Here is a 14,974-nt window from a genome sequence, read left to right on the forward strand (position 1 = left end):
GAGTTTACCTTCAAACTCCACATTCCCCAGGTGCAGAATAGCAGCCAGCAGTTTGCTGATGTCCCAGTGCTCAGAGTCTGAGAACATGAGGATCTTCATAGCCGAGCGGATGTGGGCATACTCCTTTGCATCATTCCGCCCATCACAAGATGTGCAGTTGCCCTGCAAGACACCACACTCAACAGGCAAGGAAAATCTCTTGTTTCTCTTTAGATCATATAATTACCAGATATAAGGATGAGGATTCTTGACACTGTTTCTGCTTTTTCTTTTTCTCCTAAGGTATACATACTTGATTAGCTTTCTCCCTGGCATTCATCTGAAATCTAAGTGCCTGTGAAAGTGGGGGATATTTCCTACCTGCTTTAAGATGTCCTTTATGTTTCTTAAGGCTGACTTGGATAGAAGGCTTAGAACTGCCACAAGCTGCCTCAGTGGTGGACAGGTGGATGTTACAGTAAGTCTCTGAAACTGAGACTCACAGCACTTCTGATGTTACTGCTTCTGTTACTCTAAGGAAAGGACTGCTGATACTTGGTAACTACCCATCTGCAGCTCCTATTGATGGTACTTGTTTGCTGGAAGAAGCAAGTGGCAAAGGGATAATGGAGAAGAAAGAGATTGCTACCATAGTGAGATAAGTGTACTCTGAAGCAGTTCCCAGATTCAGCATCTTTTTCTGCTCCACATTCATCCCCATTAGCATGCAATAGAAGATGTGATAGTTCCTCTCCTCTGGAGCCTAGAAAGAAAGGAATAGGTCAATATAGCCTTGTTAGTACAGGCTTGTAACACAGGAGCAGGCAGAATGGACATCTGCAAGTGACCTCACCTGCCGGCAAACACGTGACTTTTCCAGAAGAAACTGTTCTATCTGGGCTCCTTCTATCACACCACTGCGGTTGAAGTAGATATCAATGTATTTCCCAAAGCGACTTGAATTATCATTTCGAACTGTCTTGGCATTTCCAAAAGCTGATTGGCAAAGGGCAGAGGTAGTATCTTGATTACTGCAGTTAATGAACATTGTGTCTATTTTTAATTCTCTTCTGTTTTTCTGCAGGCATTTTACAAGTTGTGCACCAAGTGATAGTGCTGACAAGTACTAAAGAATACATGGACTAAGGCTCCCTGCTGAAATGACAGGCAGGCATACTGCACATTCAGATAGTTGGGTCCTAAAAATATATTCAGGAGATCCACATATACACTATATCTGACCAGCCAAGAGAGCTGAGCACTTCTTAATTAAGACCTGCAAAAGGACTTTCTGGGAACTCACCCGATCCCTCTACTGAGAAAGATGGATGTCTTAGGGACCTACCCTACGGATGTATCTATTCTTAGTCACATCTGTTGCAAATGCCAAACAAGGGGGTTTTACCAAAAGGTCTCTGCCTTTCCAAAGGCTTTTGTGCTCCCTGCAGTTCTGAGTTACCTGCTATGGTGGCACCTCCTCCTCCATCATGGGAGCTGCTGTGGACCTAATGGGGACATGGCAGAAAAATCTAGAGAATTTCTATGCTACATTGTCAATACTTCAGGGGTTTTAGCTGTTACACAAATACAGCAGTTCAAGGGTCTGTTCCTGAATTTTTCCTGACATAAACTTCCTGTGACAAGGGTGGTAAATCAGGACTTTTTGCTAAATAACCCACCTTCCAGAATAGGGTTGGCCTCTAGGATTTGCTGCTCTATCCAGGAATGCTGGCCACTGACAGCTGCCAAAAACTGCAGTATTAGCTTTGTGCTTTCAGTTTTCCCAGCTCCAGATTCTCCACTGCATAAAGAAACAATACCATTAATGGTTTTCTTTCTTCTTTTCTGGCTAGGATGGCAAATAGCAGACCAAGGTGAAAAAATAAATCCTACTTATATTTACGTTGTGAATGGCAGATCAGGCTGTCTTTCATGGAGGACTAGAGTACGGTAGTTTTTCAACATCTTATCTGCTAAAATTTGTTTTTTTTTTAGACTTAGGTTGAGGACTAAATTCTCCCTCTGATTCAAAATGAGCAAATCCATGAAAGACATTCTGTACCAGTAGAAATTAAATGACCACTTGCTTTTATTTAATACATTGACAGATTTTCAGTGCTAGTGTTAGCTGAGGCAACTCACTTGATGTACTATCGTCAGATATTATTGCAATGAGACTCTCTGATTCTTCACACTGATGATTAGCAGAAAATGGATACATGTTATGTGTTTATAGGATAAAGAAAGTTTCCCCTCCAACGGGTTGCCCAGGGAAGTGGTGGTGTCACCGTCCCTGGGGGTGTTTAAGGAAACGTTGGACCTGGTGCTTAGGGACATGGTTTAGTGGGTGACATTGGTAGTAGGATGGTTGGACCAGATGATCTTGGAGGTCTCTTCCAACCTTAATGATTCTATAATTCTAAGTTTCTATGATTCAGGAAATCCCTGCAGAAAACACAAGTAGCACAGGTATCGTGTCCCCAAGGTGAAAGATAGCCTTACACCACAAAGGATCAGATGTGCACAATGTACCACCATTTTCAAAGAGACTGGGGAAAAACAATGGACTTTGGAAATCCCTTGCATATGTTCTACCTTTTGCAGCCCTGACTGAAAATGAAGTAGCAGGGGAGAAAACTGTTATCTCAAATCTTATCTGTGCCTTTACATTTGGAAGATTTCCTATGTCCTCAAAGGTGTCCCAAAAACATGCCAGACTTGGCTTCTGCCACTCATCCTGAGTCCAGTCACCTGATCACACAGCACTGGTCTCTCTTATTCCTCTTCATATTGAAGTAACAATTGTCAGCAATGGCGAAGACATGAGGTGGCAGCTCTCCGATCCTCTTGTTGCAGTACAGCCTGATATAATCAACTGTGTAGAGAGGCAGCAGCTGGTATGGATTCACTGCTACCAAGATAGATCCCGTGTAAGTCTGGAAAACAGTTATGAGCATTACCTCTAGCAGCAAACCCGCAAACAAGAATACAGCCAAATGCACTCACAGTGTGATAATAAGCAGAGGCAGGAGGAAAACCTGCGAGATCCATGGCAGCACTTAGGTAAGGCCTAAGTGCTAAGGTCTGGTTGTTACTAAATTTCCCAGGGTATATTTTTTTTTTTTTTTTTTTTTTTTTTCAGAAGGAATAATGATAACTACTATCTCCTGGCCAAATCACAGCTCACCTAGCTGTCTCAGGCTAAAACACAAAAGCTCAATTTAGCATAGCATTTTTCTGTGTTATCATAAGATGTTTTGTAGTGATTTTTTAGCTGCTTTTCTGTTCTGGTGCAGTTGTAGCTGAACTTTGCACTGGGCAAAGTTATGGTTGTGGGGCCCTCTCATGAAAGAAGGCTTGCAGGCAGCTCAGGTCACTTTACTAAAGGTGCATTAGAGGTTATTGCTAGAAGTAGAGTGCCTGGTAACCTTGGCACTCACATAGATTTTGTGCTGCTGGTGGCGGATGAGGAGGTTGTGCACCATGCCTGCTTCATGAAGATCCCCAAGGCGGATCATGTCTTCCACCCCTTGGACAGAGGATGGGTGCATTGGGCGCACCATGTGCATGTTCTGGGCCATGATCCAGTGCTCCTGAAAAAGGCAAGGCAGAAGTTTTAATGGGTTATGCTGTTACCCAGAGGCAAACAAAGGAAAGCACTATGTTAGACCAGAGCAGACTTGAACATAGTCCACACTAAACCCAGCATATTCTAACGAACAGCTGACTGAACTACATAAATTAGCAGGTGCGCTGCTCCACAGGACTGGATGATTTAAAACCTTAAACAAAGCCATGTAGGTGAGTTCTGCACATCACAGAATCTTAAAGATCATTTAGTTCCAACCCCCCTGCCATGGGCAGGGACGCCACCCACTAGATCAGGTTGCCCAGGGCCTCATCACACCCAACCTTGAACACTTCCAGGGATGGGGCATCCAGAGCTTCTCCAGGCAGCCTGTTCTAGTGCCTCACCACCCTCTGAGTGAAGAATTTCCTCCTGGCATCTAATCTAAATCATGAGTGTTCACAGTGCAGTTCTGTCAGATGATTACAGCCAGAACATGTTTGAGGTAGGGGTGAAACTCCAGTTCAACAGACTTTAGTGGGATCATGATTTTACCTAGAGCTCTGCTAAATTTAGGCATTGCAGCTTGTCCTTTTCCTGTTCTTAGCTACTTGGTTATAACCGCTAGCTCAAGAAGCTATGGATCTTCATACTGCTGGGATCTGTAGATACTAGGGAAGCATCGCCCTATGTTGGCCTTACTTTTATATTATTTCTTTCAGTGTATCTCACCAGTCATTATCAAAGTCAGACTGTTTGTCTAGATGAAGCTTTGGTCTGATCCAATACGTTCGCTCTTTTGTACTTTGTACTTTTGATTTTTATGTTTGTCTTCTACAGAAAGTTGTAGCATAGCCCACCTTGCCTTCATCATCCTCCAGCAAGATCCGTCCTGAGTCAGAGTCTTTCACAACTGCCCCAATAGGGACATTAAATTCACCGTTCATCTGAGTTTCCAGCCACACATGATCACCCTGGGGGTAAGAAAAGTCATTGTCAGGTAATGTGACAGACTTCATGCCATGTAGTTCACATGCATATATGTCTTGGTCTTAATTTTTCTATTGCTTTAATTTCTTCTGCACTGTTTAACTGGACAAGTTCCTACCACTTGCAGGTAGTACAGTCTAATTGTGATAGCATTGGGATCTTTGAGTACTATTCCCAGCACCACAGCTGGCATGGAAAATGGCTTTGCCTGAGTCATCCAGCCCAGCTGTATTACAAGAGGAAATAACATAACGCCTTTTACAAGGACAGTGATTACTCAGCTCCACTACCTCCTAGAAATTGGGGGGGACGGGATGGGACGGGACACCGTGAATGCTGGTAATGTGCCTTGGCTGCCTCACAGTAGCTGTGGTATTCTTTCAAATGAGATGCTTGAAAACAAAGGCATTCTTGGGGAAAAAAAGATGGACAGACTAGGTACCTGGAAATGCAGAGGGCCCTGTTGCAACAGTTTTACATGTATTTTTTCTGCTATCTTTCAGATCATTTACAAATGTGATTGCATCCGTGATCTGTCTTAGGAAAAAAAATGCATTATTTGTTCAGCCCAGCTCCTCTTCACAGTTGTGGAGTTGTGGCAACATCCTGCCTGCAGAGCCAGCATGCAGGGCAGCTCTGCTGCCACTGGAGGAAAGGTGTGAGCTGTGGCTGTCCTTTCCTAGGAATAAGCACCATTGCAGTATTGCCTGAGCTACTGCCCTGTTTGTACTCCCCAGGAATACCTACTCTTTCTCCAGGCACTAATTCAGATTCAAACAAACAAACAAAAAAATTACTCCAATGACTAGAATGAAAATGGAACAAAGCTGTAGGTTGGGTCTTCAAGGGGGTATGAATCGGCTTACACTTGCTGAGGAACTGGCTTTCCAGCTGACTGTCTTGTTGCATACAAACTTTGTTCTCAACATAGCACTTACTGTCAATGTTTCATTTTTTTTACTGAAAAAAATATTTCTTTTTCCTCTTAAAATACTTTATGGGCTTACATTAAAACCAAGTAACTGGAGTGTAAATGCCTGTAAACACCACACAAGGTTATAAAGAACGTTACAGTGCTCTGATTTGCACTGAATAAAATTCCAGAGGTAATCTGCAGTTTCAGTGCCACACCTTGTGACAGAGGTCACCAGCTCAGCATAAGCACAGCCAGGCTAGCCCAAAGTTGGCATGACGCTTTTTTATTTTTAGTCCAGATTGATATTTTGTATCTTGTTGATACAGGGTTACTTCTGCTGTGCTTTTTGAGATGAACAAGGATATTAAGGTCCTTTTTTTTCCTCTTTGGGCCTCAGCTAACCAGTTAATAATAGCAAAGAATAGGACTTACCTTTCTGAAAAGGACCATTATGTTTCAGAAGAAAATAATAACCGTATGCAACCTGCAGTCCCAAGAAGAACATAATGTTAGGCCAGAAAAGGGCTCAGGCTTTGATCAGAACAGGCAGTGGAATAGAAATATGTCATTGTAAAGAGTAACAGCAAAAGGCCTTAAAATCATTCTGTTTATGGATTGCATTAAAGCGAAATAGATCATCATAAACTGCACCAGCTGTAGAAACAGTGAAATGATCTACTCAAAACAAAGTGTTTGCAGGGTGGTGGTCTGTTCCAAGTTCCTCCACATAGCTCTGGAGATGCTTGCAACCCCAAAGACGTCAATATGTATATTTTCATACCAAATAGTTCCTTCAGTCAACCATTAGGCATGTTTATTGCCTGAACTTCAAGTTCAGGTCACAAATAAAAGGACCCCACAATGCAATGCAACTCACTGCACAGCAGAGTTACCTTTGCCTGATGCATTAATCATTGTTCAGTTCCTATGAGCAGTTATTCCAGGGACACATTTAATTCACACTCTCCTAGCCTGCTCTGTTCCTTCAGACCCTCACAGCTTGAACCTTCCACCATTTAGAAAATGATACCTAGAGGTAACTTTCCTTGGTTGGAATGGGAGTGATTGCAAGGAAGGCATGAGCAGCAAGATAAGGAACCAGAGGGAACCACAATAAAATTAGGAGCTTACAATCAGGAACATGAAAGAGAAAAGATTGGTGGACAGAAATCCACACCACTGCTTTGATTAAGGGGTGATACTGTTTAGGCTGTGATCCTTAGTTCAACCAAGGAACCAAAATCTTCAGAAGGTGCTTCCTCTCCCATAGACTACTACAGGTGGAATTTAGGAGATTTCAGGACTGTGATTTTCTTGCTACCACTCTTGGTACAGCAGGAAGGCTTCTAGATGCCTTTTATTGTGTGGGGGAGATCACAGGCAAAGGCTCTTCACAAAGTTCACTTTTAATGTTTGCAGAGTGTGAAAGGCTTCGGCTGAGACTAAGCCCTAGAAAGCAGACCACATTTAAAACTCTGAGTAATCTCTCATCACTCGTGCAGACTTACAGTCCAGATAAAGAACACTGAATGAATTAAAACATGATGTTGGCCATATTATTTTAGCAGTTGGTAACGGTGAGCTGGCTTTCAAGCTTCCACTGTGCAGGTAGTACTGAATAAAACTCCAATCAATGCTGAAAACTCTGCAGTAACTTGAGGAAGGCAAATTCCCTCATTCTCCAGAGTATCAGAGACGAGGAAGCACACTTCTGTAGCAGAGCACACAAATGAAGCATTCACACATGGCTCTATTAAACGTAACCTGGGTGAGTTCATGTCTGCTGATCCTGTGCTAAACAGTGAGTCCAAGAGTGCAGTCCCTGCAGCTGGCAACCTGTGCATCTGAGAAAAGGCAGGTACAGCCACTGTACAGCCACAGGTCTGGAGCATATAACTAACAATGATTTGATTTCATTTATTCTTTCTTCCTCTGCTTGCTGCTCTTGGCTCCAGCTCATTGCAAAGCAAGTTAGGTCAATCTCCCCATCAAAAGATAAGGGTTTTATTTATATTTTTTTCCCTGTTATCTCTTCCTACTAAGCAAAAGCCATTCCTGAATGTAAGGCTGATGAATAATTTGTGATTAAGTAGCTGGTTTGAGTCCAGGCCTCCACAGCCTCATATTCACAAACTTCTCACAGCTGTGTGACCCATTCTCCACTTTTCTAAAGGATCTCTCGCCTTACCCGTTGTTCCAGTACACCCAATGAGAAGGTTCAACTCAAAGTTCATAATAAGAATAAAATACTTGCAATACACAAAATGTTCCGCAAAATGCTAACCTTGGACCAAAATTTAATTCTGTTTCTACGCTTTTATGATCTATTATTAATGATGTTTTCTTAGCATTTATCTCAAGCAGGTTTTTCAACTTCCTGCTTGGATGATGCTCAACAAGGACATATTGAATCATCTGCATCCCTTCTGTACATTCCTGTTTGATGGCAAACCTCTTGTAAACCATTTTACAAGAAGACAAGTGGACACTACAGGACAAAAAAATGATCTTTGGCACTTTTTCTAGCTAAGCCCGTGATCTCCTGGAACACCCCCCATGAAGAAGAGAAACACCTGCCCCAGTTTTGTCTTTATACTCAAATTCAAGTTTCTTATTTTCTCATTGACTTTTGAGAAGTTATTTTGTTCTGGCCCTAAATTAAGCTAGGATTTTGGACAGGTTCTCTGGAAAGTTTGTGCAAAACAAGAAAACCAAAGATTAACTAAGTTGAATGTTCTATTTTTTACATTTGCTACACAGATAATCATCAAAGTCCCAGTTTGCAGTGCCATTAATGGAAGTGATTGATGGGATAATTTGTAAATAATTTCACTGAAACCCTTGAGATTTTTTTCACTTTATCATGTGTACAGGCTTTAAAATGTTATGGTTAATTTTTTTGATAACTATTTACAATTCTAGGTAATATTTTGTACACATATTTTTGAGAGGTACCCAGATTTCATTATTTTTCTGATTTAATACTTTCAATCATTTAATGATTTATCATCATTTTATGCTGCAGCTATAGAAGTTTCTGAGATTTAGAAATTTGCAACTAAATTACTAGAAAGGTGTTTAAAGTAATTATTTGATTTTAGAAATTCATGCACTTGAAAAATGAAAATCAGCATTAAAGAAACCTTAAGCTATAGTTTGGGGACAACGTTGTTTTCTCCCTCATGTTTTAATAAACTTTTGTATTCAGTGTTGGTAGAAAAGTCTGTAGTGAGAGAATTCGGGCTCATTTTATCATGTGCTTTCCTGTAACTGCCCACTTTTTTACCTCTGTTATTTGGGAAGGTGTAAGTAGCTTCCGTAAATCACAGCCTTAGTTAGGATTGATGGGTGCGTAAACCACCTTTTCTTCAGACTAACTGGAAGGAGCAATTATATCTCTATATGCAAGATACTGTCACTGTGTGGGTTACATCAATGTCCTAAACATAAGGAAGGTTGTTATGGTAGCAAAATGGAAACTAGGAAGTTCTTTGGCAAGCTACATGATGATCTTTGTGCCCTATCCATGGCTATAAAGGGTTATACGGAAGCATGGATCTAACAAGATTCTGAGCAAGCCCAGAACAATATACCACTTTAAAATCATTACAAAATATGTTAAAAATAACCAGTTATCAAAATTCCAAAATGTATTTGTGACATCAAGGTAAAAAATATCAAGAGATGTCATCAAGAGATGACAGACTATTGCAGTAGAAGTCCAACGCTAACGCACATTTTAAAGCAGAAATTTTAAATGCAATTTTCACATGTGGCCCAATAATGGGAAGGGAAGTAGAATGTCCCACAGCAAAATGTGACACATGGAGAAATGGCAGCTGCTGTTCACAGTACAACATCTCGTGACTATATTAAGAATTCCCTGCGAGACTAGAACTGCCTCCAGAGCTCATCTGTAACTAAGATGATTCTGAATTCTGTTTCACACCTATGAAAACTTAGCACTGCAACGTTCTTTCTGGCTGCCATTTTTTCCCCCCCGTCCTTTATTACACTCTCTCAGGAAGGACTTTCCTTCTTTCAAGACCAATTATTCTTACGACCACATCCTCATGTCCTTATTCATGATGTGGGAACTGGATTTGCATACTAGCTTCCCGATGGGGTGACCTGTTACTATGAGTGAAGCCGGGTGGTACAGAATCACAGTACTTGGCAAACAAGACAAAGATGAGCCACGGTCAGCCACAGTGACTCACAATTGATAGGTACTTTCTAACTTGAGCCAGAAAACAGAATACTGCAACAAGGCAGAAATGTCTACCCAGAACAAAGAGGGAGTGCTACAAGCAAACAGCCCTGCTGGGTCAGATCAAAGGCGTAGCTACCTACAGACCCGGTATATAACAGTGGCCAAGAATGGACATATAGAGAAGAGATCCCAAATAATCCCAGGATACACAGATTCAGCACTTGAAATGCTTATTCCCAGATAAATCATGATTGACCAACCCCTCTCCTGCTTGAATGGCAGCTTTCCCACAACACCTGGCTCTCTCCTTTCTGAAGTAATGCAGCAATAAACCAACTTGCAGCCCGCAGGATGGGAAATTACCTTTCCAGAAGAAATCTCCACTGTATGGTTTCTGCAGCTTAGTTCCCTGTTTTTCATAAGCGTAGGAGTAAGAAGGAAAGGGAAGGTGAGACTGGCATTGGTGCCATTAAAGGATCCCTCACCAAGTGGCAGTTTTCTGCTGCGCAAAGGCGGAAATAACTGAGGCACGGTTATTTATTACAGGACTTTGCTCCCAGTACAGCATATATGTCATTTGCAAGTCAGGTGTTCCAGTAAGCAGCAAGGCTAATTCTTGCCTAGCTGAACCTTAAACTTCAGTCTCTACTCTGTGCCTGAATCCTTTCAGAATATCTGGAAAGCACTCCCAGTAGGAAACTTTAACATCTGGTCTTGTGCTGCTCAACCACCACTTCCCTGAGGTTCTCTTTGAGTGACCCTGTTAGATAAGTGGAAATTGGGTCCATGTCTCTCATCTCTCCTTTTGCTGTTGTGCAGCTCAGAAAATGCACATCAGTCAGTGCTGGAGTTGGACTTGGACTGTGGTGGATTGTGTTTCACAGTACCTAGAGCTCAAGACAAAAAGAACTCGGGGCACTTAACTGAAATACTGATGGTCACACACACATCTAAAGGGACAGGGATTTGTAGTCTGTTTAAAACGTCCTGGTTTTGTTATCACTATCTCTTAACAAACACTTTGTCCCTGTGTTCCAGCATGTAGGTGCAAGTTAACTCCCTGAAAGTTGACTCCACTTCTCTCTTTCCACATTGGGATGGGATGGCTAGGAGTTTCCCACTTTCTGGTTGCTCCAAATGCACTCTTAACAATCCCATGCTCTTCTTGCATATGCTGTTAAATTCCAGCACAAGATGTGATGTCTGGGAAAACAGAAAGGTAGTATACCTGGAGTGAGGCAGGTACAGGGTTTCTCCAGCTAGAGCAAGTAGCCAGGAGTCAGGCACATTTCATCCTTGAACTGCAAGCCCAGGCAGTGGGGATGAGTTCTTTCTAGACACCCTAACCTAACTATTATCTTCCTTCGGGACATTGTACACAGTGGGCGGTTTGCCTCGCTATGCATTATTCTGTATGACTCTTATTAAATATGCAAATGAAAATGTGCAACAATTGTGAACATGTCCTAGTATTCCTACTGACTGAATGCTTATTTTCTTGTTTCCTAGGTTCAGTTTAGCTGCAATGTGTGATGGGAAAGATAACAAAAAGCCTCCGTGTCTGAGATTCCTGGAGTTCCAGCTGTAGTTCCATAGCAAAATCAGAGGTAAGCATTCAAGCATAGGAGTAAGTATGTGGGAGTAAATTGTGCTTATACGTGTTACATCTTTGTGTTTTAACGTTGGCCTTCTTACGTGAGTGTTTTGTTTATGTTTTACAGCAGAAACAGAGCATGTGCCCTTCAGGGCTCAGAGGCTTTTAGACAGTCAGGAAACCACAAAGCAGAGGGTATTTTTTAAGCTTCTGTGTGAGTCATTCTCACTTGAGGATTTTGCCTCAAGCTAGTTCTTTAACAGACTTTTATTTCTGATACAACAGTTTTTAGACATCTATAAGCCATATGTGATTAACAACATCTTCTCAAGAAGTACTGATTTTTTTAGATGCAGGTCAAAAATCAGCAAATAATTCAAAGTACATACCTTTATACTGCCAAGGTAGATGTCTAAAACAAAAGCTTTTTGTGCAGTTAGACTGCAGGAAAAGGTGCCATACATGTTTCTTCAGCAAATGAAACATACCTGCTGAAATTTGAAATGCAGCATGTTTTTGGGCAGAGAATCACATTCTAGAACAGTACATTTTTAACATTTGTGACTGAAAGACAGTAGCAGTGCTATTTCTGAGAGAACTACAGTATTTCTGTACTAGCACAACATGTAAACAGTATGAGATGGAAACACAGGGAACTCAAAGTAGTCTGAAGTAAAGCATAACTCATCATATGGCTGAAATACATATTGGAAGGGAGGTGGATCTCCACAGTTAAGTCTAGACATACTGAAAAGGCAGAAAACATAAGCTAAAGGAGCAGAGACTTGATATACCAAGCAGAAGCAGCCTTCTTTTTTTTGTAGTACACAACATGTACCTAGTGAGAGATGAGCAGGCAGCTTGCTACTGGCTTATTCAAAAGAAGTGCCTGTGACTGAATAGGGGGGAGCTCAGGTCAGGGTCACTGAGCTGTGTGAATATGGAAAGATAACAGTTTGCCAGGAGTGAGCAACTCTGTTTACTGCTGAAGACAGTTTGGTAAGGGACTCTGCGAGGCATAGACACATTAGTAGTTGTAATTAGGGGTAACAGAGGCACTGGAGTAATTTGCAGTACATTTTATGCTGATGAATAATGCGCTGAGAAATGTGACAAATTAAAATTGGATAATCCCAGGTGAAATTAATCCTACTGTTGTGCAGAGCAATAGGTCTATCTGAATAGACATGTGTTAACAGAACTGCCTCTTTCTGACAGCTTCCTAATTAAGAGATTGATGTCAGGATCAAAGGGCTTAATTTGCACATAGCACTACCTCTCACATTTCCTCTCTAGCTAAATCAAAATGGCCTTGTCATTTCCATATCACCGAGCCCTAGATGCCAAGCATCATTTTATGTTAAACTAGTTATTTTGATGAGGTTTCTGAGGGGAGGTGGATTGGATATAACAATGTCCAGCGTAAACAGTTCATTCGGAAGCCCTCCTGTCTACAGTAACCGCCTCCCTCTAAGCAGATTTGTAGCTTTAAGTCACTGATGTCTGTTAACTCTGAAAGGCATACTGAAGGGACAAAGCAAGCTAAATAAGAAGTACATACCAGAAAATGATTTTTCAAGTGCATCCCTTGATTGTCTTGAGCAGTCTGTCCCTCAGGGAAAGGCTTATTTCATTCCAGACAGTTCATGATGGTGTACAGAGAGGCAGACTGGTAGGGCTCTGGGATCTGTGTCATTACACACCTCCACACACGCCAAGTGGGTGCTGCGTACTCTGCTTGCTAGAAGGCAGGTCATTCTCCCCCACTGTGCAATCCCATTATGGTCTGAGTGCCACTCCATCCTTCCTCTTGGGATGCAGCCAAGAGGGTATTACAAGAGTATATTACAGGCCAGCAAGTGCCACATTCTGGCTCATGAGGGACAAAGACGCGCACACACGCCTGCATGCTAGTGCACACACACAGATGTTACCTGTGGAATGGCTGTCAGAACTGACGTATGACTATTCACCACGGCTGAGATAAGGGTGCTTAAGACACAGTCACACCCTGCCCTGCATGGTGAGTGTGGGATGTCATAACCGTAGGCTTAGGGTTAGGTGGTTTCCTTTCAGAGACGTGGGGAATTCATTAGTTTTAGGGAGAAAGTCTATGCCTCTTTTCACTTTCAGAAAATGCATAAATTCTTTATTTTCTCATCTCAGCCTCATTACAGATGGAATTTGAGACAATGGCTTGACATCACTGCAGAACATGGCATATTCATAAATAATTAATTAATAATTTCCAAGGAGGGTTTCCATCATAATCTGATGCTGCTATAGAACCCAGTAGGCTTCCATGTTTCATAGGCACCTTGGTACAATTTCCAGGTACCTTGGTACTCATTCAATCTCTTTTTTGTTTGTTTCTATTTATGTTTCCCCTTATTCATTATTTTCTATGACATTATAGGTCATAGAAAATGACAGGTATTTCTGTGGCAGGTATTTATATAGACTGGGAGAAGAAGAACTTGAGAGCAGCCCTGCGGAAAGGGATTTGGGGGGTCCTGCTGGATGAGAAGCTGGACATGAGCCAGCAGTGTATGCTTGCAGCCCGGAAGGTATGAAGAAAGGTTGAGGGAACTGGGCTTGTTTAGCTTGGAGAAGAGAAGGTTCCTGGGAGACCTCATTGTGGCCTTCCAGTACTTGAATGGAGCATATAAACAGGAGGGGGAATGCCAGTTTATGTGTTAGTAGTGATAGGATAAGGGGGAATGGTTTTAAACTAAGCTAGGGGAGATTTAGGTTAGATATTAGGAGAAAGTTTTTCACTCAGAGGGTGGTGAGGCAATGGAACAGGTTGCCCAGAGAGGTTGTACATGCCCCATCCCTGGAGGCATTCAAGGCCAGGCTGGATGCAGCTCTGGGCAGTCTGCTCTAGTGGTTGGCAACCCTGCCCAGAGCAGGGGTTTGAAAGTAGATGATCTTTAAGATCCTTTTCAACCCAGGCCATTCTATGATTCTCTGACTACTCCCAACTTGTTATTTCCTGCTTTCCTGCTTTGTCTGCAGAGACCTTTATTTACTGTGTTAAGTCAGATTAAAGTTGTCATTACTTCTTTCTATTTAGTCAGTTGTAAAAAGCCATTAAATTTGTTTAACAAGTCAGATAAGTGAAACAATGAGAGCCTTCCATCATATACTGGCACATGTGCCTGCTCCTTCCAGAGAAGATCCCAGTGAAAACACAGCGTAAAAAGACCTAAAATCTGTACATCGCATAAAAGAAGGGAAAAAGGGACATGATACCATTAAGAACACAATTCTGAGGAGAGCTAAGAGACCATGGAGGCTATCTGCAAAAGAGCTGTGAAGAAAGAAACCTTCTTTTTATGTTTTATGTATGCTGCTTTTCAGGAAAAAAAAAAAAAAAAAGAAAAAGCCTTTTTGCTAAGAATATAGGGTTGATCAACGAATCATTTGACAATGTTTCCGCTACCAATTTCTCCTTCTAAATGAAACACAGAAGATTCTGACACTTTGAGTAATGACTCAAATCAGAGAGTTTAACCGTATTTAACATGGTAGAATGAACTTCGTGCATTATAACTGTTTGCTGCTGTGGTGTATGTGTTAATAAGGGCTTAACCTTTCTGCCATCCATTCTGAAGTGTCCATAGCACAGAAGAAATTAAGACTCATTTTCACTTCAGATGAGTTCTCAGCTTGCTGAATTTTAATGTCCCTGAACAGGAGAGAAGCATGTAG

The 14,974-nt window shown here is 41.7% G+C and overlaps 1 protein-coding gene and 1 long non-coding RNA gene across 3 annotated transcripts in view; one reads left to right on the plus strand and one right to left on the minus strand.

The window, feature by feature from the left end:
• Window positions 1–10,165, minus strand: part of MYO7B (myosin VIIB) — a 50,606-nt gene extending 40,441 nt beyond the window's left edge. For both annotated transcript variants that reach the window (XM_035334360.1, XM_035334361.1), the window contains exons 1-9: window positions 10,030–10,165; window positions 5,886–5,937; window positions 4,408–4,521; window positions 3,420–3,572; window positions 2,731–2,915; window positions 1,659–1,780; window positions 833–975; window positions 629–742; window positions 9–162 (exon numbers count right to left, since the gene is read on the minus strand). In XM_035334360.1, the coding sequence (XP_035190251.1) occupies window positions 9–162; window positions 629–742; window positions 833–975; window positions 1,659–1,780; window positions 2,731–2,915; window positions 3,420–3,572; window positions 4,408–4,521; window positions 5,886–5,903 (1,003 nt within the window). In that variant the 5' untranslated portion in view covers window positions 5,904–5,937; window positions 10,030–10,165. The remainder of the gene's footprint in view (window positions 1–8; window positions 163–628; window positions 743–832; window positions 976–1,658; window positions 1,781–2,730; window positions 2,916–3,419; window positions 3,573–4,407; window positions 4,522–5,885; window positions 5,938–10,029) is intronic.
• Window positions 1–13,840, plus strand: part of LOC118171346 — a 42,606-nt gene extending 28,766 nt beyond the window's left edge. The window contains exons 7-9 of the long non-coding RNA XR_004753165.1: window positions 4,388–4,547; window positions 11,176–11,273; window positions 13,677–13,840. This is a non-coding gene — a long non-coding RNA (uncharacterized LOC118171346). The remainder of the gene's footprint in view (window positions 1–4,387; window positions 4,548–11,175; window positions 11,274–13,676) is intronic.
• Window positions 13,841–14,974: the final 1,134 nt, after the last annotated feature.

This window comes from Oxyura jamaicensis, chromosome 9 (genome assembly GCF_011077185.1).
Source record: "Oxyura jamaicensis isolate SHBP4307 breed ruddy duck chromosome 9, BPBGC_Ojam_1.0, whole genome shotgun sequence".
Classification (NCBI taxonomy): Eukaryota; Metazoa; Chordata; class Aves; order Anseriformes; family Anatidae; genus Oxyura; species Oxyura jamaicensis.